The 27,309-nt window shown below is 39.4% G+C and overlaps 1 protein-coding gene across 1 annotated transcript; it reads right to left on the bottom strand.

Moving 5' to 3' along the window:
* Positions 1-24,525: 24,525 nt before the first annotated feature.
* LOC147497956 (uncharacterized) lies at positions 24,526-24,999 on the bottom strand. The gene has a single exon (XM_086563068.1). The coding sequence runs from the start codon at positions 24,997-24,999 to the stop codon at positions 24,526-24,528; it is 474 nt and encodes a 157-aa protein (XP_086419194.1).
* Between the last annotated feature and the right edge of the window lie 2,310 nt (positions 25,000-27,309).

The raw sequence follows: 27,309 nt of genomic DNA on the forward strand, positions 1-27,309 counted from the left end.
CAAGTATTGTTCAGACCAACTCATTTGCCGTTGTATTCTCGACTGGGAACATAATGACGTGTTATCCTTCTGCCATGAACAATCTTGTGGTAGTCATTTCAATGGTAAGAAAACTATGGCAAAGGTTCTACAATGTGGGTTTTACCGGCCTACACTTTTTAGAGATGCACATGAGCATTGCAAAGCATGCGTTCGCTGCCAGCAACTGGGCCGCATTACTCAACACAATATGATGCCCTTAAATCCAATTCTAATTGTAGAATTTTTTGATGTTTGGGGCATCGACTTCATGGGTCCTTTCCCAAATTCTCATGGCTTTCTCTACATTCTGGTAGCTGTTGACTACGTGTCAAAATGGATTGAGGCAATATCATGTCGTGCTAATGAACTTAAGACTGTAGTATTATATTGTTTGTTAGAGAAAATATTTTCTCTCGTTTTGGTATCCCCAGAGCTATCATCACTGATGGGAGAAAATATTTTTGTAATAAAATTTTTGAGTAATTAGTAAAGAAATATAGAGTTACCCACAAGGTGGCAACTCCGTATCATCCTCAGACCAGTGGCAAAATGGAAGTATCTAATAAAGAGATAAAGTCCACTATGGAGAAAACAGTTAATCCATCTAGGAAAGATTGGTCTCTCCGATTATCCGATGCCTTGTGGGCATTTAGAACGACCTTTAAGAAACCTATAGGGAAGTCTCCTTACTACCTCATTTTTGGAAAACCTTGTCATCTGCCGGTTGAACTTGAGCATTGTGCTCTATGGGCCATCAAAAGCCTCAATTATAATATCAATGCGGTAGGCGAAAAACAAATATTGCAAATCAATGAGCTTGAGGAAATTCGGAGTGATTCATATGATCTCTCGAAATCCTATAAAGTCAACATGAAAAGAGTGCACGACAAGCACATTTTGCGGAAAGATTTCAAAATTGGTCAAAATGTTTTGCTTTACAACTCAAGATTATACATTTTTTAAGAAAAATTGAAAACACGATGGTCTGGTCCTTTCATTGTCTCTGCTATAATCCCTTATGGGGCAATCTCTTTGAAAAATTTAAACGATAACAACGAATTTCAAGTAAATGGTCAACGTCTCAAACATTGCCACGAGTTACAGTTTCCATATGTCGACAAAACTCTTCTACAAGATCCAATCTACACCGACTGATAGATTTGCTTGGTGTACTTCATTTCATGTGTTTTAAACAGGAAGTACACCATTTTGGTAGCCGGGCCCTCTTTTCTTTTCTTCTCTTATATCAACTGGAGTGTGTGGTTGCAAGCGCCGGAACTATAGTCCACAACAACTCTATTTCATAACTAAGTATAAATGTCTTCTGATAATCGAGCAAACGTGCCGTCTGGTAAACGATGGGTACCAAAAATTTCCCCTCCTTCCTTCTCTTCCCTTTTCTATTCTTTGCCTTGCGAACTTCAGCTAATCATTTGGTGTAAGTCTCACTCATCACGAATAGGTAATGGTCGTAGTACTTTTGCTCATAAACGACGTGCGCGAAGGATGGGGTGGTGTATGCGTTGTCAAACACCTTTCTGTCTAGGTCTTGAATTCCTATATGATATTTGTTGGTATAAGGTATACTTTTGTTTGACACCAGTTGAGCAGGATAAACTTCATCGCCATGCCGTTGCTCCCACGGGTTAGGAATCATTTTGAGGATCTAACGTTAAAAGACTCAACATGTATATACTCATGTATTTTACATTTCCCCTTTGCACTCGCACTATGCGCTGCACAAAGAGATTCGTGTTCAACCTCGGATATTGCCTACTTGGGACACATGTAATAGATTCCACCAGGCCAACCCCTAGATGTTCTCTATTTGATTTCGTTTCGGGGCGGTTTGAGGCTATACCATATGTAATAAGTGTAATATTATTAGACCGTTGTACCCCTCACACGATCAAGGATGGTATCGTCCTACACCCTAGGCCCCCAAAACATAAAGGTTAATTAAGCCACAGTCTGGCTAGATTGGGTTAGCTCCAGAGCCGACATGACAGTTGCATAAGATTTTACGTGGAGAGTCTTCTAGGCGTCCAGTGTTTCTAACACGTTAATCTTCCTTTGTACATTTGTATATAGTTCCTAAGTTTTTTAAAAAAAAAAAAAAAAACCCGATCCACGTCACGTGCTTAAGCTTTTTCGCCCACGCGATCTCTACTATTCCGCACGCTTTCCCCAACGGTCATATCTCTCCCTATAAATATCGACCCCCCTCCCATTACTTCACTCATCCCATTTTCTACCTCTCCAAAAATTAATTCTTCAATATTCTACTCTCTTTCAGTTTCGTTCATGGATCCAATTGAAAATTTTGAAAAGCAACAACGTGACGATGCATTCAAGGTTTTCATGATAGGGGTGTTTATCGCTGTCATGCTTTTGATTCTGCATAACATCCTTCAAAATATCTAGATCTATGTAACATACATCTTTCATTTTCTTTAATGTTTTTGTACATTTGTGTGGTGTATTAAATAATTCTCACACATTTGTACAGTTTACGTATTAAATGGAGAAATTACCTATGTTATGTTTGTATGTATTATTTGTATTTTACTTCCTCATAAACAGAAAAAAAAATAGAAAACCCATAAAAAATAAAAAATAAATAAAATAATAAAAAAGCAAAAAAATAAAAAATTCGCAAAAACAACATGTCGCACACACCACTTTGTAAGCTCTAACTAGCTTCCATTATTGAGGTTTGCTCCATAAATTCAGAATTTATGTGTAGGTCTAACTACTATGTGGCCCTTTCCTTTGTATGTTCTATCTCTTTGCATACCTCGATAACAGTCTTAGGGACGTGATTTTACATGCCCCATTTGACAACTCAAGATAGAAAATACGTGTTGGTCTAACTGCCCTGTAAAACCTTCCTCTGTATTATCTAATCCTTACGAACACCTCTTCATCATCTTGGGAATCTGACGTTAAAAGACCCATCAGGGAATTTCTCATTTGAACATGTTACCACATAAATGTGATGCAACAAGAGCATATGTTTTATCTGTGTTTTTTCACATATTAATTATGGACCTAACTACACTTGCCATCCTGATCCATAAATGTTCATATCTTGGCTATAAATCTCTTCCTTTCAGCCATCTACATTTCACTCATTCTTCACTATTTTTCCCTCGACCAAGAAAAATAGTGCCCGAGAAAAATTATTTGAAATTTTTTCATGAAGGCCTGTTTGCTCCATATTTTGACACAGAAATTGTATGTCGAGGATGTATGCCTCTTTTATATCATTCAGCAGCTGTTTATTCCAGAGAATTGGTGTTGATGTTCTACCAATTTAGCGAACCTAACCATGGTAAATTCTATTTCCATGCCCATGGACAACATTTTGAATTGACTAGGGAAATCATCTCCGACATCCTTCAAATTCCAATGATGAACCCGGAGATGCATTTTCAGGAGTCACCATTTGATACCGTCAAACAACTACTGAAGGCCACTATATCTCAAGGCAAACTCGGAAACCGAAACCACGTTGTTCTTTAGCGATCTTTGAAACAGAATCAACGAACAGTGCTCCATTGGTTAGGACACAATGTGGTAGGAACATCACAGACATCTGAAGTGACCAAACCTCTTCTCCACCTACTCTGGGTTATGCAGACTCAAAGGGATGACTTTTGCATAATCCAATATCTCTGGAACTCGATCACCAGGCCTAAAAATGGTTAGCACCTTTGCCCACTCTAGTCACTACAATTATATTGTATTGGGGTTATCAAGCTATTTATCCACACTACAAGAGATGAGGGTTTTAGCAACGCTCACAAGCGTAGCAAATACTAGCCAAATCGTAGCAAAAGATCTTTTGTTATGCTTTCAAAAGCGTTGCGCGGTTGTTTCAAAAGCGTGGCTGATACTCTTTCTTTTCGCTACACTCAAAAGCGTTGCTGAAAGATCTAAAAGCGTAGCTAATGGTATTTTGGAGTTTTTGCTTGTAAAATGTATAATTGGTCATTAACCATCATTAGCAACGCATAAGCATAGCTAAAATAGTCAATCTGCAACCCTTTGAAGCATATTAGAAAGGGGAACATTAGCCACACTTTCATATGCCTTGCAAATAGAATTGCATTAGCAATGCTTTTTAGAGCGTAGCTGATGGGATAACATTGGCCACACTTTTTAATGCATTGCAAATAGAATTGCATTAGCAATTCTTTTTGGAGCATAGCTGATGGGGAACATTGGCCACACTTTTTAATGCGTTGCAAATAGAAAAGCATTGGCAACGCTTGAGAGCATTGCAAGAAGTGTGCCATAGTTTCAGGTTCTATCCACTTTTGGCAACACGTTGGCTGTAGCAAAAGATAATAAGTGGTTTGTTATTGTTTCATCATTAGCCACGCTTATTGCATGGCAAATACTCTTACAAATTTGTCCTGCTTTTAATTTACCCTGCTTTTGCAATCCTATTCAGAGAGATTGAAACCATCAAATATCTAAACCAACGTAATCTTTTCATAAATAAATAAACATAAGTCATATATATATACACTTCTCCAAACTTGAGTTCAAAAATATCATCCAAAATGCATCATACATTATCATATTTATCCAAAGAAACTACCATCCACTAGTGACTAGTCCACTACATCCAAAGTATCACCCAAAAAAGTTGCATCCAAAATGTTGATGTCTGTTAAACTTGTAATAGAAATTTTGTCTAGCTTTGAATTGTGGCATTCATTCTTCCTAGGAACCCCATAATCCTCCCTCACATCATTAAGACATTAGGCACCAGTACTTGTACTCTGCAATTGGAAAAGAGATATTAAGATTATATATAATAACTTGAGCATAAGTGAAAAACAAGAGCAAATGACTAATCAACACAAAGACTATGAGGAAACAAAGTGGCAACACACTAAACTGGTCAAACATCAAGAGATCAAAAGTTCATAACCTAGAATGGTCAAGAAATAATTAATATCATGCAATACCAATCATACCATCATATATCAGACTTCATTATTCAATTAATAGTAGAGTGAACTATTTTACATGCATGTTAATAAACCCTGCAAAGTCTTACAAGCAAAGAAATTGATGAACTGAAAATGAAATAATTCATGCATCTTATTATGTGCTTAAATATTCAAGAAATATTGGTTAACATACATGTGAATATATTTGTAACTCAAAAAAAGAGATGAGAGGAATATCTATATATATCAAACACCCTCTTTAAGCTCATACTATAACTGAAAATGAAGTGTATAAGCAATAATGTACTGCTCAAACAATCAAGATTTGATGGCCAGTTAAGTAACGGATAGATAGAGGTCTCTCGAGCTTTCTGTAATATTTCCTTTAATTAATTGCATACCGTACCATACTATTTGCTATACTTCTTTCCGAATGGTTCATTCTCTACTTACTCTATTAGGGGCATACTCAATAGTTCTCTTTCCTATACTATGAAAATTTCCTCATTTGATCTAGTAAGGGGAAGGGCAGACCGCTTACCATAAACAGAAGATCGATATTGCACAGAAGGACTGATATCACCCAATTTGAGATACCAATTCAACTTATAGTACTTCCTCAGAGCGATTAAACTAGCCTTTTGACATAGAAATAGAATATCCATCCATCTTCTAAGAAAAATAAAAACTTCTAACAGGAAAACAATGCAATGAAAAGAGAAACTGATATGTTTTTTTAGCACACCAACATCCCTACCATTTCTTCCATACAACTTGTACTAGTAGATGTTAGATTGGTATCAAATAAATTCGCAAACTAGTAAGCAACTAAAGTAAGGAGATCAATGCAATAAAGCTCAGGAAGGATAGTGCAACAAACAAATCTAGATAAAAATACCTATGCAGTCTAAGAATGTCAATGCGCTATCCCTCACTCAAAACTTAACCTCGGGAAAATAGTGGCCACAATTAGATGGTGGCTTCATGGGCATTGTTTAGTCATAATTTTCAGATTACAAACTTGATTGATCATTAGCTACTAATTACCTAACTCTTGTCACCAAGTTATATGAATTTAGGAATGCAATGACACACCTTATTGTGACCAAATAATAATGTAAAGGTAGAAAAACTCCAAGACTAGGATTCCAAGATTTAGTTTTTAAGTTGTAACCTTTTAAGAATACATACCGCATGAACACCAGCAAACTGCTACATAAGAAATTCCAGTTTGGCTTCAGAAGAAGTTTTCCAACTCTGCAGCTCCTTAACTCTAAGGTCAGTATCAACTAAACGAGCTATGAGCTCCTCGACACGTTGTTTAGACTCATGTGCATGTCTCTCAGCTGCCTCTGCTCTCCTTCTAAGCTCCTCCACTTCAGAAATATGGTGAGCCGAGGAAGATGAGATTGACTCCACTCCATGCCCGTGCCCACGGTTGTAACAAGGTTTCTTACCTAATACCATTTCAGCAATCTCATCCTCGGTCATAGGTTCAGAGCCTTCCTCTAAAAGCCGAGACTTTATCTCCAACATCTTATCCTATAAGTTTAAATTCCAAGGAAAAAAATGAAGTATCAAACATTAATTAATAACTTTCTAGCAACTTGTATATTTTAAATTACACACAACAAGCGAAATCAAAGACACATTTATTACATATATAATTTTCTTCAGCCACATGACTAGCCCATCCTTTCTCATCATTAAAGTACATCATACGATAGAATTCAATCCTACCGGGTACTTTTTGAGTTTCTGGATCACGCTGTAATATGTTTACAAGATAAAAACAGATGAGGATTAGTATGTCAACTAGCACGAACTAGTATGTTAACAAGATAAAAATAGATGCGTTAAGCTTGATCAGCATATAATTCCATACAAAGACCACTATTAAAACTCAAAAGACATCTAAAAATGGTGTCATTTATTCAAAGAGTGTACAATAACATTGAATTTAATTTAAAAAAATAAAAAACATCCACAGTTTCTAGTACATTTTCTTCTCAGTAGTTTGAAAATGATTTTGAACCACCACGATGGTGCACAACTTTTTTTCGCACGGTTCCTTTTGTTTTTCACGCTGAGTTTCTGCCATGATAATTTTTTGTTATAGTACAATATAATAACAATAGGGTGTAGTGCAATCTAAAGCAACTTTATTTACCTTGAACTTATCAGTTTTGAACAAGGTAATAATAATTTCCCAATCTTCCTGTGAGACACCATCATATGGCTTTTCACATCTACGGCGGTCACTTCCAGCCCTTTTGTAGTATTTATGCATTCTACAATGGAATTCTCTAAACCGTTGCCCAAGAAACCTAGTGACAGCCCTTTCGACGTGCGGGATATGCAAATCAATGTCAAACTTTGTCTACAAATAAAATTTGGGTGAGAGGGTTAGTAATAAGAATTTAGTACCATAACCAATACATACAACTACTATATGGAGATTTATTACCAAAATATGCTCATGCATAGTTGTAATAGCAGGCTAGTTCTTCTTCTTGACTAGAATCCAGTTTTGAAAAGACAAAGGTGCGTGCTTACGACAAAGTATGCCAACCTCAGTAGCAAACTGCGAACTCCACTTTCCAACTGGTCTCAACATCCCAGGTAATATCTCAATCCTAGGCTTCTGTCCCCCTTGCCTCACTCTAAAGTTGTTAAGAGTATTATTTATGGCCTTACCTCTTTGTTTTACTCCTGATGATGCCGAAGCTGATTATAAGCAAAACCAACATTTTAATACAAAAGATTATCTAATATATAGTTTGTAAATAGGAAAGCCTATTATCTTACCAACACTAGACAGGCTGACTGTGCAACTGAGTTTGGCACAGATCTAGACTGCTCATTAGTAACTCTAAACGGTAGTCCACCTGGTCCCATGACTTTACGAGAAATATATGTTTAAATAAACTATCATAACATATATGTATTTTTAAATAAACTATCATAACATGTGTGGACAGTGCCCATAGTTTCTTCCTTTTGTAGGGAGATAGAAAGCAAGAAAACCATTCCTTCAAGTAGCTTTAAATTCCACTTCCAAGAGGAAGATACAAGCAAACATTCAACCATCACTAGGGCGTCTATAATTGAAATCCAACCATTCTTTTCCAACCAAATATAGGAAAACAACACCACAATATAACACAAATAAAGTGCTTTCAACTTTTCAAGTTTCAACATATAAGATGACAATTTGAAATAGAAAAAAAGGTATATTCGTTCCACGTACAATACCGACATTCAAATAATTTTTGAAACAGGTAACAAGCAATTCATACCTTAAAACAAACCTTATCTTGAGATTTGACTAAACTAGTTGTTATAGAACCAAAATGTGAAGCCTTTGCAAGAAAAAATCACCAAATTAGAATCATCAAACCAAAAAAGCTTTAGACTTTACTTGTTTAAACCAAAATGTGAAGAGAAATTTCACTTATTAGTAAACCCTGAATAGGAAGTGAGTAGAACTGGAAGAGAGAGAGAGAGGGTGTGTTTGAACTCTGAAGAAGAGAAAGAGCACCAGTGTTATATGGGTTATTTAGCTAGTTTTATCTTTGGCTCTTTTTCCATTCTCTATTTGATTTTTCACTGAAAAAATAGGCGGTCAAGTGAAAAAATAGGCGCTGGAAGTAATGGCTAATTTTTTCACAGAAACAATAGGCCGCTCAGTAAGAACAAGAGCGTGGGAAGCAATGTAGAATGGGCGCGAAGAACAAAAGGGTTGCAAGAAGTACCATTTACAACACCAAGCAAGGGTGGCCATAAAAATGTTGGATAAATTTTATCCAATTTTTGGAATATCCTTTCCAATTTCGATCAAATTTTTTAAGATGCGCAACTTTTTTTTTTTTTTTTTTCTGATTTTAAAATATTGGAAAATTCAAAATTAGAAAATTTTGAAGATCGGAAACTCTTTTTTGGGCAACCAAATTTAACCTATCAATTGCAAATGTTAATACATTGATTTTTTTATTTATTATTATTAGCAAGCCTATTTTAAATAAGATTAGTAACTCTTTGATGTTGGCGGGGTTCGAGTCCCAGACCTCTGGTATCATCACTCAAATGTTTGACTGACTTTGCTAATCGACACCTAAAACTTGGTAATGCATTGAACCAATTTGAACATTTTGATACATTCGTTCAACAATGCATATATACATTTATACCAAACACATGTATAACACCATAGCCAACCCCCATTGCTTGTATAAGGTTAAGGGTGGAATTTGAGCGAAATGAGCTGAGCTTTACCATGCTCAAGCTCGGCACGTTAATTACATGAGCTTTAAATTGAGCTCGAGCTCGGCTTATATAGTTAAACGAGTGAGCTTGTGCCAAGCTTAACAGATCCGAGCTCGAGTGGCTCGGTTATTTTACACTACAAATATGCTATTTGAGCTAAACGAGCTGAGCTTCATCAAGCTCATTTGTTACACAAACTTTAATTTGAGCTCGAGCTCGGCTCATATAGTTAAACGAGCAAGCTCGAGCCGCTCGGCTCGAATTCCACCCTTACTTGTATATATATGATAAATGAAATAAGAATAGTCTACATACGAAATGAACTATGAATTCACAACGTAAGTAAACTAAACTATTTTGATGCTATCTTGTTTATCAAAGAATTCTACTCTCAATCCTATGAGATATAGTGGAGTAGATAAGTTCGTTCCACTCCTAGTGCTCTAGCATGGATGTTTTCTAATCTAACTAGTCGTTTTTAAGTCTATGAGAGTTTTACGAAGGGAATTATACTACGATGCAACTACCCACAAGATGCAACTAGTCGGTTATCAGAATACTAAGGGAATGCTACGTTGATTCTATGATAAGGAGTTAGAGGGGGATTGATTCCACCATAACTCAACTTAATCCACTAACGACGAATCGTCAGAATCCGAATTGAATCGCTTCAATTAACAATTGGTTATTCCTAATCCCTAATTATACATGGCATTTCTACCAATTCATAACTAGCATGTGAACAATTAAACCCATTCTCATGGTGAACTAATCATTTCTAGAGTGGAATAGAAAATACTAATTTACTTCTACGATAATCGAATCAAGCTTTCATCAAGGCTTCACAACCCCCTCTAATGGAGGTTTAGCCTTGAATCATTCATAATCATTTCCATTTATATTAAAACTAAACATAATATAAAGCATTAAAATTTATTTAATTAAACAATAATGAAATCTAATTTAATGACTAAATTGAACTAAGGACATGAATTGAAATTAGATCTAGAATTGGAATTGACAAAATCGAAATGGATAAAGAATACTACTTTATTGATCTAATCAAATGAAGAACAAGATTCAAGGTTTAATCTAATGAAATGAATTAGATATTGAAACTATACTTAATCAAAAACAATTAAATAAAACTAGATCTAGAAGAAGCTATTTTAATGGTTACTTTCTATTCTAAGCTAACTATTATTTTCTAACTATCTGGCTACCATTAATGAAGAGCTAAGCTTTTGTTTTTATACATTCAGATCCAAAAACGTGCATGGGCTTGGAGCCATGTTTTGGGCCGAGAATCGTGCCCAAACCCAATTCTTCAAATCCAAAAGGCCTCTTCAGCTGCAGTTGACTTCCACAGACTTTTCGTCCACTTCTGATCCTCTGATTGGGTCAAGGCTTAGACCATTACAAAGCTCTTTCCGAGCCGGTCGTTTTGACATAAGGTATGCCCAATTCGAGGTCTGAGTCCAAAGATACGGCTTTCGGAAGTTCTGGCGACTTTTGCTCCTCTCAGATCTCGCTAAAGTGGTACATTTCTCGCACATAATGGACTTTGAAGCCCTGAAATGCATAAAAACGCGTGTCGGTGTTAACTCTTACTTATTATTCACATAATTGGTCTAACAAGATGATTATTAAGGGGTTAAAACTACAGTTTTGGGCTCTTATCAAACCACCCCCAAACAAAGATTTTGCTTGTCCTCAAGCAAAGATGAAAATTAGAATAAGTGACCAAAAGTGGAGTTCTAACTACTCTCGTTTACTTGAAAGTCGCGATTGCATTGACCATATGCAACAAGGCCTTTAAACCACTAGGAATTCCCTAGTGGACGAAGTTATAGCCTCGTGAGAGTTTTCCAAAGAAGGTACTCACAAACTTCATCTATACTACAACGACTAAGAAAATAAAACTATTGTTTCCTTTATTCATGCTCAACTATCTATACATCTCTCTAGCAATTACATAAGAATAACCAGTCAAAACCCTAAGTTAATATATGCATAATAATCAATCATCTACAATACACATATATACAATGAGTAGTACTATCAAATGTTTAGCAGGGTTGTTTCTGAGAACTTCGAATAAGCGTCCCTTAGTAGGTTCTCACAATAATAGTCAAGAAACAACACTCGATTTTTCACTCAAGTTTCATATACTCCGATTAATCAGTGGGCACACTTTACCTTACAATCTCCATGACAACAAGGAAGCCGGGGTCAATCAAACACATCTGCCACTTACTATCACACTAACCTATTCCTAATTGAGCTAGAGGTCTTTATTAGGTGTTACGGGGGATTAGGAGATGGTTTAAGAAGGAAGGAAATGGATATTCAAAAAGGACAAGTCTGAGATAATAGAGTCTTCAGATTATGTAACTTAGAGAAAACCTTGTTATTTTCTTTTCCTTCTACACTTTGTTTCCATCCTTAGTATTATTATTTTTTTTTTTTTTTTTTTTTTTTTTTTCTTTCCTTGGCTTTTGACTCCTTTTTATTCTATTTTTTTTTTTTTTTGGAGTTTTTATTTTATTTCTATTTTTCTTTTCTTTGGATGGAAACTTCTTTTTTTTATTTTCTGAAGCAAGTAACAATTTTTGTTTACACAGGTTTTTCTCTTCTTCTTTCTTCACTCATTCTATTCTCAGACTTATTCTAAATTGGGTAGGTTGATTTATTCTTTTTTTTTTTTTTTTATTTTGTTTTTGTTTTTGTAACAGGGTAAAGGAATTGTGGTGTATGGAAGGCTAAAGAAAAGGCTCAGAGTGGTGACTAGCGGAAAATAATTCATAGGTTTGAATTTCTGGCTATATCGATCCAAAGAGCGGCCTAAATTCTCACTTAGGATATGGTTTAGTGATCAAGCAAGTGGACGTGTGATTTCTCTATCCGGATTTTACTTCTCCCTTGTGTCATTTCTCAAATGTTTCGCTTTCATATAAGGCTTTAGGCTATATTCTCACAGGATTTGTAGAATAAGTACTCTAGCCTAGATTTCGAAAACTTATCGCTAACAATCATAGATACTCATGTAATATATTTATAGATAGATGCAAAGATTATTACCTACGATTAACCTAAGTTTCTAACAATTATTCTCGATGCAACAACTATGTGAGACTTCTAGATTGTTAAGAGCATGGAGAAAGAAAACAATACCAATATTCCTAAGTGTATAGCATAAACTTATTTATTTATATTTTTAAATTTTTGAAATTTTAACTAGAAAACAAATGCATATTATATATATCTATATCCTAACAGATGTCTTAATTACACGTGATTCTATGCCCCCAACAAGAAGCATGCTTTGTCCTCAAAGCATTGTAAATAAAGAGGGTAGGAAAAATACCATTGAAGCGTGAAATTCGAAACATCCGCAAAACAATGTTAGAACGTACTAATATAGGAAATAAAAACTGACGCAACTCTATAAGAGTTCCACCCATTATGGGGTTAACTTAATTAAATTGCTTGGGACATAAGCAGACACTAACAGAAACTAAAACTTACCTCCACTCCCGTTGTTATTCGTCATCTTCGTCATCCTCTACTTCTATAAAGAAGTGAGGTTCCTTCGCGTCCTGCCATGCTATGATAATTTGCCAGGCTTCACGCCATTTATCATCTATGGTTGCTAACCTATTAAGTGCCACTTGGTCTGATGGGGTGTAGGGTGCAACCTGGTGAGGTTGTATCCGCCACCCATGCCAAGTCATTGCACGGAAAGATCGAATAATACTATTGGTGGGTCGCGACCGTGTCTACCTTTAATCCAATCCGTGAAACGTGTACAAAAAACAGGAAAGAAACATAGCATTAATACGTGAAATTAAAACAGGCATAAGAAGGTACTTATGCCTCATGGTATAGGCTCGTGCTAAACTAGACATCAAAGTTCTGGGAAGGTCATAGAATCGGCGTCCATTGGCTAAAGCAAGGAAAACGCTGCAAGTGGCGTCATTCACGTAAGAAAAACGCATTCCCTAAAATGTTTAGCATAATCCAAAACATAACAGTTCCTATGTTCATGGACGGGCTACCAAGGGCAACGTTATAGTCCCCTTTGGTCCTCAATACGAAAATGCCTGCCCCATAAGCCTCGTGCAAAGACTCATAAGTGTAGACATGCATATTATCGACCCAATAGCACCATGGGTCTTGTATCTCAAATGGGCATAGCAAGTCCAAGAACAAATGCTAGCAAGAACCCGGTAATCTCCATTGGTTCATCGTCAATGTTGATGGAGAACACTTGTTCTCCGTCCGGTCTCTCAAAGAAAATGCAGTTATTATAAAAATAAGATGCAAGTCTTTGGAGAATAAAGTTCACCCGGTCTTACCATAAGAGGTTCCCACCAACATATGTGATCACCTCGCGAAACCAAGCACCGTAAGTAGTGCTTTGGAACAAATCTTTGAAGACTGTTCGGTATCAATATTGGAGATGTCATCTCAAAATTACGCTTTGGAATAGCTGCGAATGATCCGGATACTACGCGCCAAAACCGAAAAATTTCGGTCCAAAGAAGTCGAGCGCTGGCGCCTTCAACTTAGGGCGGGCGCTTTTTGTATTTTTGATTTCCAAGAACTTAGCGCTGGTCGCTTTGACTTGAAGCGCTGGGCGCCGCGACCAAATTTTTCTCGACAGAATTTTAGGGCGCTGAAGGCCAACTAGAGGCGCGGGCGCCCGAAGTTGCGATTTGTGAAAATGGAGACGAAACGTGGGAATCTTGGGTGTGAAGGGTGCGTGATGGTGTTTAGGTGTAGTGTGAGTTGTGAGGATAGATTGTATCAAGTTTATATAGGTTTAAAGTTGCTAGAATGGATCGGAAAGTTGCCAAAACTAATTACGGCAGTTTCCGGAAATCCTAAAATTTCCAAACTCGAAAACGGAAACAACTCATATCCTGGATTCTGATTCAAACCCAGTATCTCTTATTTGGATTTTATGATTGAATGTACCTATTTAATCTAGATTTCATCCTACAATGATTCTCAATCATAGATAGGCCTAAACTCCATATTTTCACCTTACTCCGCAGTAAATTCTAACACTAGGTTTTTATAAAAATACAAACTTTGACATAATCAAACCACCCCAAAACAAGTTGGGAAGGTGGGGTCAATATGAAACAAGCACACAAACTGAAAATACCCCCTTATATTAAAATTTCCATTCGGAGGTCCTTTTACTTACAAAATTCAAATTACGGAAATAAAAGTTACATTACAATAAAACAACAAAAAAGTACATAAAACAACAACTTATAAAACAAAAATAACTACGACTATCACTCCTCATCCTCTCTAAACACCTCGCCAAGATGGTGGCGGGGGCACGATCGAAGTGGTGGCTCCCGGGCTCCGAAGGTCCAAAGCAGCGATGCCCTTCGTCGACGGCCATGCCATGCCTAGTAGGTTGTTCCTCGTGAGGCGTGAGTCCGTATGAGGTGGGAAGCGTGCTAGCATATCTACTCTAAACCGGGCTTTGGCTTCCATCTCAGCCCTCGCCGCCCCATCTCTCATCCTCTCTCGGGTGCGGATCTCGGTTGTGATGAATGGTCGCTTTGTCGAGTCCGGAGGTCTGCACAGAGAGTGTTGAGTGAACGCATGCCCCTATGAAGCATAGCCATGCGCTCAGCATCAGACCAACACCTCTGGAAGGCATCCGTATCAAAGCAAGTGCCATCCTCCTCATCCTCCTCCGAATCATCCCGGCCGTCCCCCCACCTCCTCTTCATTCCCAGCTCCACCATCCTCTTCATCTCTATCCTCTATCCCTCAACCAGACTTGTTGGACACACTCCCTATAGATACGCGGGTTCTTGTGCAGGGTAATGTAAATCCTCTCAGAAGCCGGAGTTGCCTTCATCTTCAGCATGATCTTAGTAATAAGCACAGGGAGAGGTGCCAAAGACCTTCCGACCCCCCTGATCATGCTTTCAAGAAAACTCCGGAATACGAAATCGTGACTTCGCCTCCCCGAGTACCCATAACACGCGGAGGCAGGTCGGACCGATGTCACCGACCTTGACCTTCCCTAGGACATTCCGACCAATCCACCGAGGTAGAGCCACCGGTTGGTCCTCGTGGATGCTCGCGCGACAAATGGGAGTTTGGATTGTAACTCCCATTGATGACAGTAACGCCCATCAACGGCTCTACCCCGTCAAACTGGGGCTCCTGTAGAGTGGCCTCCAGATGGATTCTAGGCGGAATGCCTAGAATCTCAGCCAACAGTCCCGTAGTCAACTCCCTTCTCTTCTTCCTTACCATCACAAAAATCCTACTCTCCTCCAACTCCCTGGTGTTGTAGAACCGTCGGACCAAGTCTTCGTGGTAGAAGTCTTCGGTCGAGTACCACAGACTACTCCAGTCTCTACTAGCCATTTCGTCACCGTAAAACGGCGAAATGGTCTGGAGTGAAAACCCGCTCCCGGTATGATTCGGCGTTGAGCCATTTAGAGTTTGATTACGGTTTGGGGTTTGTAGAGGGTGTGGTAGTTGTGGTTTAACTTGACCGACCTAAAGAAAAGTGGTGGTGGTGGAGTGGTGGCGGCGCAGCAACAAATTTTTGAAATTTTGGTCGTTTTTGTTGGGTTAAATTGGTGGAGTTTGTTTTGATTGGTGTTTGAAGTCGATTTGGGGTTGGGATTTGATTTTTGGCGTGGGTTTATGGTATTTCTTTTTAATTTTGATTTTTCTAGGTTTGGAGGTGGTTTGATGGCGGTGGAAGATGGAAAAGATGAACTGTTGCGTGAGAATGTAAGAGCGCGAGCGCGCTCTCCATGGGCGCGGGTGGGCGCGAGTTGGGCCCAAGCCCAAAATCGAAATTTTCGATTTTTCGATTTTTTCGCGAATTTCAAATCAAAATTCCCGCTTCGTTACATGTCCGATTTTTGCGAATGATATATGGAAATGATCAGGAGAGAATTTCCTATCCAATGATCCATAAAACACTCTATTCCGACTTCGGATGACATACGAGATAGTGGAAAACGCCTCGAAGTGCGTGCATGACGTAAGTTATGCGAACGAATGAAATCTAAATGAATAGATCATGTCAATCCGAATCGTAATACAATAAAACGGCCTAAGCAACTCTAATGGGACATAAAACATTTTAGTACGAAACACAAAACACCCCACCCCAAACAAATTTTTTACAACGAAGCTTAGAAAATTTGTTTTAGCAATGGTCTTTTAAAGTCGATTCGAGACTTCATAGATTACTATGTTTATTTTATTTTTTATTTTTTTATTTTAGTTTTAGAAGGAAAAACAATAAGCAATAAAGACATAATTCACACCATAGAGAAACATGACTCAAAAAATCGAAAAAACATGCAAGAGTGGAAAACGTGAACTATGTGAACCGTGGACTTAGGATCCGTACTTACACCCACACACTCCATAGGGAGGGCCCGGTTACCTTAATGGTGCACTCACCAATATATTGGAATGAAAGGAATTGCACCAACACAGAAATTTGAGTCGCTTATAGTCGATACTCAAGACTTTATCTAAAACATATGTATGAACATGCAGGTTGATCATATATCAACAACCTAAATAGTTGTGGATCATTCCATAAATAAATATCAGAGGAAACATATCCAAACACAATGAAACACCAAGATTTCCTACGACCACGACCTAGTGGGAATCCAAACGAAGTCGGATAACCCTATTGTGTAACCTATCATGCACCTTCTTTTCATTTTGAATGAGTGGGTGTACTAGTAAATAAGTGTGGAAAAGTGAATGGTTGTGAAGGATATGGTGGATATGGATAAGTTTTAGAAAGGCAGCTTGTACACAATGAGGATGTGGTTTTAGCATCGAACTCATTCATTGTGTGTGTAGGGACTGTCTCAATTCTGAAAATGAATGTGTCAAATAGGTTGTCCTTCTGAAGTATCCGTTTGCTAGGAGGATTTAAAAAATTATGAAGCACAGAAGAAATAACAGGATCGAGTGCAAACTCGAGATTCCTTTGAAAGGGTGGAAGGAGGGGCATCGAGGTGGTTGTTGTGCAAGTTAGTTCTTGATAGGGTGAATTGTCACCTACTCGAAGAAACTCATCAAATTCCTCATCTAGATTGGTCATATCCACATTACTATGGTAGTCCTCTACATCTTTGAGAAAGTCATCTATCCCGTCCTCATCAATAATATGTGTATCGACTAGTGTAGGAATGAAAATGTTGGAGTCTGACTTTCCAAAGGAAAGAATTTTGGGCATATGATCATCATGGAACGTGTTGTTGAAATAATCTCGAGCAAAGCTCTCGATCATGCTAACCTCTCCATCCATAGACGAATCGGGTAACTGTGTCCTTGTTTTAAAAACATTGACTTCAACAGCAAGATGGCCAAAAGACATGGACATTGAACCATCACGGCAATTAATGAGCGCATTGGCAGTTGCCAAGAAAGGACGCCCTAAAATGATCGGGACAGAGTCGTTAGCGACTTCACGTATCGAGGACTACAAAAATCAGCCGGATAGTAGAAATCCTTGCACTTTTACAAGCACATTTTCGACTACACCCTTAGGGTACTTAATAGACCGATCAGCTAATTGCAACGTCATTTTAGTGGGTTGCATTTTGTCTAGACCTATTTGTCTATACAAATAAAATGGGAGTAAGTTAACACTAGCCCCCAGGTCTAATAACGCGGTGGTCGTATAGGAATCTCCTAAGGTGCATTGTATGCGATGGGGATCTACCGTGGTCCTTGTACTTAACAATTCCATTATGTTCAGATAAGGATGGGAATTGTTCTGTTAAAAAGGCGTCTTTTGGTATATTTGTCTTACGCCTAGTAGTACACAATTCCTTAAGAAACTTAGCATGGTGTGGTAGCTTTTTTATAGCTTCGAGGAAAGGAAGGTTTATAGTTAGATTCTTGAAAACGTCCCTAATCTCCTCGTAATTTGTATCCCTAGTTAACATGGCTAATTTTTGTGGAAACGGTGGTTTCGGCTCTATATTTAGCAATGGTATCACCGGATGTTTAACCGTGGCTTTTGTTTCTTAGGTTGTGTTGTAACCGGGGACCTCTACAAAGTAGGCTCTTCAGTTTCTATTTCGGTATCTAGTAATATAGCAGGTGTAGGGGCTACTGGTGGGGTAACTATAGGCATAGTTACTTTGTTATCAACCACTCTGCCAGAACGGAGAGTGGTGATGGCATTTATCTCACCTACATTTTCATATTCATTACTAGTATTATCGGTGACCTCAAAGGTCGTGGTTTGTTATTTTAGGATTAGGTATTGCGTTACTGGAAACACACCTTTGGGTTGGGCTTTATCTTGAGCCAACCGTTGGGTTAAATTATTTACGGATTGTAGAAGCCGTTGGTTGGATTGAGCCATGGTTTGGAAAAGTTTTGGCTCACTTGTATAAAAGGTGTCAAGACGATCCGGTACCGTGGGTGTAGTGGTCACGGGTGGTGTGGACCGAACTATTTCCGTGAATTATTTATTGGTGGATTTTGATAGTTATTATTTACCGGAACGATACCTCTATTAGTATTATAATTATTATAATTACCTTGACCTTGTGCTTGACCTTGTCGAGGTTGCACTTGGTTGTTATAATTATTAAAATTACCTTGACCCTGTCCTTGTCGTAGTGGGGCTTGCTTAAAGCTTTGCGTAGGCCTAACATATTGATTATTGTACCCTTGAGGTGTGACGTTTTGGTTATTCCGCCAACCGAAGTTGGGATTTTGTCTCCAAGGGGCGTTAGGTTCACTATTAATGGAACAAGCCTGTTCATAGGCTATAGGACAGTGGGAATCGGGATGCTCAGGACTCCAACAGAAACTACATGGATTTGAATTTACATTCATGACGGGGATTGGCTTTTGTTGTACAGAAATGGCATCTACCTTTTTAGTAAGTGATTCGATTAGAGTTTTAAGCTCGGAATCGTGTTTAATTTCAAACATACCGGCGGCCTTAACTGTGGAAGAAGAACTAGCGGAGCGGGGGATATCATCACTACCCCCCCAGTTGTTATTTCGCTTAGTTTGATCCTCTAAAAATTTATAAGCCTCCGAGGCTCCTTTACTTAAGAAACTACCCCCATTCATTATGTCAAGGACTTCCTTATGGTGATGTTGAAGTCCTTTGAAAAAGGCACGAACTAACGTGTCTTTTGCTAAGTTATGGTGTGGACACTCTATAAGCAGATCGGTGAAACGATTCCAAGCCTCTGAAAATGATTCATGAGGATTTTGTCGAAAGAAATGAATCTTGGAAAGCATCTCATCCGTCTTTAGGGGTGGGTAAAAATGTTCCATAAACAAATTTGAACAAGTTTAGCCCACGAAGTCCACGTAATTAGGCTTTGGCGTTAACCAAGACGCCTTTATCGGGCTAAGGTGAAAGGGAATACCCTTAATTTAATTTGTTCCGAACCAACCGTAGGATGGTGGAATGTTGTTAGGACTTGTTCAATCCTACGCATGTGCTGGTAAGGTTTTTCATGGTCTAAACCATGAAACACGGGTAACAAATTAAAAATATTTGGAGGGATTCTGAAATCCCGATGGGTCTGCTAGAACGATGCAAGATTTGGGGCTATCGCCAAGGCTTTGTAGAAGTCCGAGAGAGAGTCTCTTTTCTTCCCCATTATATCAGGTGGTGTGTGTGATATAGTAGCTAGAGGTGTAGTTTGTGGTATACTAGATAGACTTGTTTATTGATGTTGTTGTGTATTTACGTTAGGTGTTTTTGTTCGGCCAGACCTTAATCTCATGCAAGGCTAAGTCGAGCTTAACTAAACATGCAACACTCCAAACAATTCTGATGTACTAGTATAAACCTCTAACAGGAGATGCGAGGTGTGGAAGAAAGGAATACCTGATTGCGTCCTTGCTTCGCTTATGAATAGCGTCTTGTATGCGGCGCTGTTTGGTGTATATAAGAGAATAAAACACTGAAAAACTTGACAACTCGAAGTTCGAAGCAAACTGTGGAAATCCGGAAATTTCAGCTAAGCGCGGCTGGCTATCTTAGAAGGCCTAAATAAATTCGAAATTCCAGTAACTTAGCGGGTCGCTCTCTTTTGAAGGCGCTCGGTGTAAACGAGTTCCATGAGATAGCTGGTCGCTCTCTTTGAAGCGTGGCGCTTCGGTTATAAACGAGTTCGATAAGATAGCGGTCGTCGCTCTCTTTGCTGGCCAGGCTCTTCGATTATTTTCCTCGAATTTTTCCAAAACTGAAATGGCAACCACAGTATGAATCAAACAAGGGTGGGTGGGTGAAATGGGACTTAAAAATTACTAATTCTATTATGAAAACAATGCTAAAGTGCAACTAAGATGGCAGCGGCGCCATTTGATAAATGAAATAAGAATAGTCTACATACGAAATGAACTATGAATTCACAACGTAAGTAAACTAAACTATTTTGATGCTATCTTGTTTATCAAAGAATTCTACTCTCAATCCTATGAGATATAGTGGAGTAGATAAGTTCGTTCCACTCCTAGTGCTCTAGCATGGATGTTTTCTAATCTAACTAGTCGTTTTTAAGTCTATGAGAGTTTTACGAAGGGAATTATACTACGATGCAACTACCCACAAGATGCAACTAGTCGGTTATCATAATACTAAGGGAATGCTACGTTGATTCTATGATAAGGAGTTAGAGGGGGATTGATTCCACCATAACTCAACTTAATCCACTAACGATTTAAATCGTCAGTAATCCGAATTGAATCGCCTTGAGAACAATTGGTTATTCCTAATCCCTAATTATACATGGCATTTCTACCAATTCATAACTAGCATGTGAACAATTAAACCCATTCTCATGGTGAACTAATCATTTCTAGAGTGGAATAGAAAATACGACGACTCTACGATAATCGGAATCAAGCTTTCATCAAGGCTTCACAACCCCCTCTAATGGAGGTTTAGCCTTGAATCATTCCGCAATCATTTCCATTTATATTAAAACTAAACATAATATAAAGCATTGAAATTTATTTAATTAAACAATAATGAAATATAATTTAATGACTAAATTGAACTAAGGACATGAATTGAAATTAGATCTAGAATTGGAATTGACAAAATCGAAATGGATAAAGAATACTACTTTATTGATCTAATCAAATGAAGAACAAGATTCAAGGTTTAATCTAATGAAATGAATTAGATATTGAAACTATACTTAATCAAAAACAATTAAATAAAACTAGATCTAGAAGCTATTTTAATGGTTACTTTCTATTCTAAGCTAACTATTATTTTCTAACCACTTGGCTACCATTAATGAAGAGCTAAGCTTTTGTTTTATACATTCAGATCCAAAAACGTGCATGGGCTTGGAGCCATGTTTTGGGCCGAGAATCGGCCCAAAACCCAATTCTTCAATCCAAAAAGGCCTCTTCAACTATAGTTGACTTCCACAGACTTTTCGTCCACTTCTGCTCCTCTGATTGGGTCAAGGTTTGGACCATTACAAAGCTCTTTCCGAGCCGGTCGTTTTGACATAAGGTATGCCCAATTCGAGGTCTGAGTCCAAAGATACGGCTTTGGAAGTTCTGGCGACTTTTGCTCCTATCTCGCTAAAGTGGTACATTTACGCACATAATGGACTTTGAAGCCCGAAATGCATAAAAACGCGTAATCAGTGTTAACTCTTACTTATTATTCACATAATTGGTCTAACAGTATGATTATTAAGGGGTTAAAACTACAGTTTTGGGCTCTTATCAATATACGTCCACCCAATCAACATAACATGTATAACACCCAAGCAACATTGATTACTTCCTGCTAAATTAACTAAAGCACGCACATAACTTGAACATTCAAAAGTGTAAGCTTTTTGTCCATTAGCCAAAATTGGCAGTAATCATATTCACAGAGATACTGAACCATTAAAAGTTATTCCGTGTGTTAAATTGCAACAGACGGTAGAAATTGTGCTGTTCGTGCCATATATTTCAATTTAAGTGAACCAATTAATTAATGGATATATGGATAGCAGAAATTGTGCAGTCTATATCAATTTACCACTTATAAGTCTAAACCCCCATTAGAAAACTTGCACGCTAAATTTTTTTAATTGGACTGCCAATTTTTAGTTTTAGTTTTTAGTCTAGACTGCCATTTTTTTTAGAATCAACAGACCAGATGCAACACTTCTACTCCATGTAAAATGTAGAATTAAATGAAAGGAAAATTGTATTGTAGAGAAGGCAGTGTTATGTAATGAATTTATATGTAGTTCAATGTACTAATTAATTTAACATTTTCTAATGTCGTTCCATGGATTTCAATGTAATGAAGTTTTAGTTGCAGTCTTGGTTCTATGTAGTTCAATGAATTTAGCATATGCAGTTTGATTCGGACCTCTCGTCTGCAAAGGGCCCGTCCCCCCTCCCTGCTGCCTGTCCCTTAGATTAGTTTGCAGTGTGCTGGGGCAACCCTCTTTACCCCCATGTGTCACTTGTAATTTCACTCCGCGAAGGGCTCATCCCATTCTGCTGGCTCTATTAAGCCATGAGGCCGGTTGGGGCAACTTATGTTGCCCCGAGTTAGATTTGGACCTATTGTCCGCGAAAGGCTCATCCCCTCCGTTGTCTCAAGTCTAATTTGGAATCCTTTCGTTACAGGTGATATTCACTTCTCAAAAGTGTCATTGTATTATATATTTACAAACAACTCCAGTCTCTTGCTCTGGATCTCCATTATATTCAAGTGTATATTTTTTTAACATTCTCACATTCTACGGTTTGTCTATTAACTTTCCCCCCATCGTTCGTAGCTTGTAAGTGTCGGCACCTCCCACGCCCACCACTGTGTAGTGCCCCTCCCAATTTGAGCCCAGCTTTCCATCGTTGTCTTTCTTGGTGTTAGGGGTCACCCGACGAAGCACAGAATCTCCTATTTGAAACTACCGTGGATTGACTCTCCTATTATACTATCTTTGTAGGCACCTGTGATACTCCTCCAATCTGACACGGGCAGAATCCCTTCTTTCTTCGGCCAATTTCAAGTCCTTAGCCAATATGCCCCAGTTCGAACCTTCCTCCACAGCCGTTGTCCTTGTGGTAGAAGCCACCATCTCTCGACGGGATCACGGCCTCAACGCCATAGGCAAGGGAAAAGGGAGTTTCTCGGGTAGTCGTCCGAGGAGTGGTTCGGTAAGCCCAAATGACCTAATTCAGTTCATCAGCCCATGCCCCCTTCCTATCCTCCAACTTCCTCTTGAGGTTGTTCATTATGATTTTGTTAGAAGATTCCACCTGTCCATTGCCTTTGGGATTGTATGGAGCCGAGAACCCTGTTTCACCTTGTACGCTTGCAAGAACTCCTGCACCTTTGCTCTTGTGAACTAGGTTCCATTGTCTGCAATTATAGCATAAGGCAGCCCAAACTGACATATGATGTTTTCCCATAAGAACTTAATCACCTGCGCCTCCTTCACCTGCTGCAAGGGCACTGCCTCTATCCATTTGGTGAAATAATCGGTAGTAACGAGCATGAACCTCCTCTTGCCACTGGCCATGGGCAGCGAACCTACTATGTACATCTCCCACATGGCGAATGGCCACGGGCTAGACACATTATGCAATGGCTTAGCGGGCACAAAGATCAATTGAGAGAATCTCTGACACTTGTCACATCTTTTAGCAAACTCCACCACGTCTCTTTTTATATGAGGCCAAAAGTAACCCTGTGTTAACAGTCGGTGTGCCGTGGTCCTTCCTACTGAATGACTCCCACAATTTCCCCCATGTAACTCGGCTAGCACTTCCAGTGCCAACCGGGGCCCGAGACATTTCAACAATGACCCATTGAAGTTCTTTTAATACAACTCCCCCTCTAGCAGAACATACCTATGAGAAGTCTACTCCAGCCTTCTTCTCTCTTTCTTATCTGTTACATATTTTTCAGATAAAAAGCTCCTGATGGAATCCATCCAATCCTTATCTTCTTCCACGGCCTGACATACCTCTGTCGCCTCCTCCGTGCTCGGTTTCTCTAACATCTTTACTTTTATCATTCTCTCCTCAGACCCAGGTATTGCCGCGGCCACGTAGGCCAGCGCATCGGCATGTCTATTTTCCCCATGTTCTAAATGTATGAACTTGATCTTTGCGAACTTAGCGGATCATTTATGCAACACCTCCAAGTACCTTGCCATTCGCGGGCACCGGCGGCATTTAACCCTCCATTAAACGGCATACCACTGGTCGAAGTCCAATGCACCGTCACTTATATAGCCATTCTCAAACCCGCTATCACCGCCTCATACTCCGACTCATTATTAAACGCTGTGAATCCCAGTTCCATGGTGAGTTCTATTTTGTCGTTATTTGGGGTAACCAACACAACCCCTATTCTACTACACGTATCCATTGTAGATCCATCTGTGAACACCCTCCACCCGTTTCTTTTATCCCAGGGGTCTAAGAAGTCCTGCTCAATATTCCTTTCTGACTCCATGACCATTTCTTCCCCCCAAGTGGGATCCTCTGTTGGGAACTCTACCAGAAATTCTGCCAATGCCTGTGCCTTCTTCGCGGTCCTGATCTGATATTGGATCTTATAAAAACTCAGCATCACTACCCATTTTAACATCCTGCAGGACTTTTCTACCTTCAATGCTTGTTTAAGGGGCAGATTTGTTACCACCACCACCGAGTGTGCTTCGAAGTAGGGTTTTAACTTCAAGGCCGAGAATATCATCGCTAGAGCATATTTCTCGACTTTACTGTATTGGGTCTCGACATCCAACAAGGTTTTGCTTTGGAAATAGACTGGCTTCTCTATCTTGTCAACAACTCAGACGAGGACTGAGCTCACCGCATACTCCGAGACCCCCAGATACAGGTACAATTTCTCACCCTATTCTGGCCCCGACAGCAAAGGTGCCTTGCCTAAATAACTCTTCAACTCTTGGAAAGCCTCTTCGCACTCTGTTGTCCACAAGAAATTTGGAGTACTCCTTAGCAATTGATACAGCGGCCTACACTTATCTTATGATTTCACAATGAATCTATTCAAGGCTGCGACCTTTCCCACAAAGCGCTGTACTTCTTTGACGTTCTGTGGTGACAACATTTCCACCAATGATCTAGCTTATCTGTTCAGGGTTAGCCTCTATTCCTTGGTGAGTAACAATGTATCCCATAAATTTCCCTGTGGTTACTCCAAACGTACACTTCTTCGGATTGAGTTTCAGATTATGCATCCGCAGTATCCTGAATGTCTCCATCAGACCCTCTAAGTGCTCCTCCTCCGACATACTCTTCTCCACCATGTCATCTATGTATATTTCAATTCCCTTCCAGATCTTGCTCTCAAACATTTTCTCCCCCAATCGCTGGAAGGTATCCCCGACATTCATCAAACCAAACGTCATCCTCGTATAGCAATATGTACCCCCTTCCACTACAAATGACGTCTTCTCCTGATCGGGCCCGAACATCGCGACCTGATTGTATCTCATTGATGCATCCATGAAGGAAAATATTTTGAATCCCACCGTTATATCCACCAGTTCATCCATGCGCGGCATAGGGTAACTGTCTTTAGGACACTCTGAGTTAACATCTGTAAAATTGACACACATACGGACCGTGCCATTCTTTTTCGGTACCGTGACAACATTAGACAACCAGTCCGTGAACTCCACTTCCCGTATTATCCCTGCTACTTTCAACCTTGTGACCTCCTCGCGAATTCCCTCAGCATACTTTGGTCTAATACTTTGCATCTTCTGTCTCATCGGCTTAGCCTCTTCCTTCATGTGCAAACGGTGACATGCGAAACCTGAATCTAATCCAGTGATATCCTTAATTACCCAAGCAAAGATATTTTTATTTTCAGACAAGAACTGCACCAGCTTACTCTTCCACTCGTCAGGCAAACTGATCCCTATTAACGTAAACTTCTCTTTCTCCCCCATCCCCAAGTTCACTATTTTGATCTTAACGAGGGTCTTTGGTCCCACCGTCACCTCCGCCTCCCCCTCCACAGAGGAACACTGTAATTGCTATGCTTGTCTCTTCCTGGGGTTTAAAGTTTCTCCTTCTGCCCCTCGGATCAACCTTTTCACTGTCCCCTGATCACTGTTCTTCACCATCACCTGATCGCCGCGGACCTCATACATCCCGGTTGGGGTGGGAAACCGGATAACTTGGTAGTAGGTGGATGGTACCGCCTTCATCTCATGAATCCACCGCCTCCCTAAAATGGCATTGTATTGCAAATCGGCGTCCACCACCTTGAATCGAGAGAACACCGTCACCGATCCTGTTGTCACTGGGAGTAGGAGCTCCCCCAGAGGCTCAATCATGCTTCCATTGAACCCATACAAATTAGTCTGCGAAGGTCTTAGCTATTTCTTGTCTATCTTCATCTCCTCCATGGTCCCTCTGAACAACAAATCCACGGTGCTGCCGCAGTCAATTAGTACCCTTTTCACTATGTAATTACCCATTACCACCGTGATCACCAATGCATCCTCGTGTGGGGAGTCGACCGCCTTGAGGTCCGCATCCGTAAACACTATGCTTCCCATTCCATTCGTGGACCATGGTGTTGGCCGCGAATGTCCTAAGGCCTTGTTGACTTGCTGGATGCTTGCGGTTCTCCTTATCTTATCTCAGTGGACGTTGTGACTCAAAACCTCTCCACTTAAAATTATGTTGATCTTTCCCAATATCCTCCCCTGATTTGGTACTTGCTCTGCTTTCTCCTTCTTTGTTGTAACTCCTTCAACAATCCCTTCCCTATCATCCTCTGTCTTAACCACCTCAGCGCGTAGCAGTCATCCATCTCATGGTTATGTATCTGATGGTAGGCACAATAAGGCTTGTCTTGCATTTCTACTGGCTTGTTCTGCGGTCCTTCATACTCCTGCAAATTCTGAATCAACGGCAATATAGCTCACTCATCGGCATGTTCAACGGTGCTTGTTCTACTTCATGGTAAGGTTTTCTCTCCCTGTTCTCCCTCCTGACTTCTTCTCTGCCCCTTTTGGGCCGCGATGAG

This window comes from Coptis chinensis, chromosome 5 (genome assembly GCF_015680905.1).
Source record: "Coptis chinensis isolate HL-2020 chromosome 5, ASM1568090v1, whole genome shotgun sequence".
Lineage (NCBI taxonomy): Eukaryota > Viridiplantae > Streptophyta > Magnoliopsida > Ranunculales > Ranunculaceae > Coptis > Coptis chinensis.

Bases quoted from the DNA above. Each gene is read 5' to 3' on its own strand.
- LOC147497956 (XM_086563068.1), bottom strand. From the start codon at position 24,999: ATGATATTCTCGGCCTTGAAGTTAAAACCCTACTTCGAAGCACACTCG.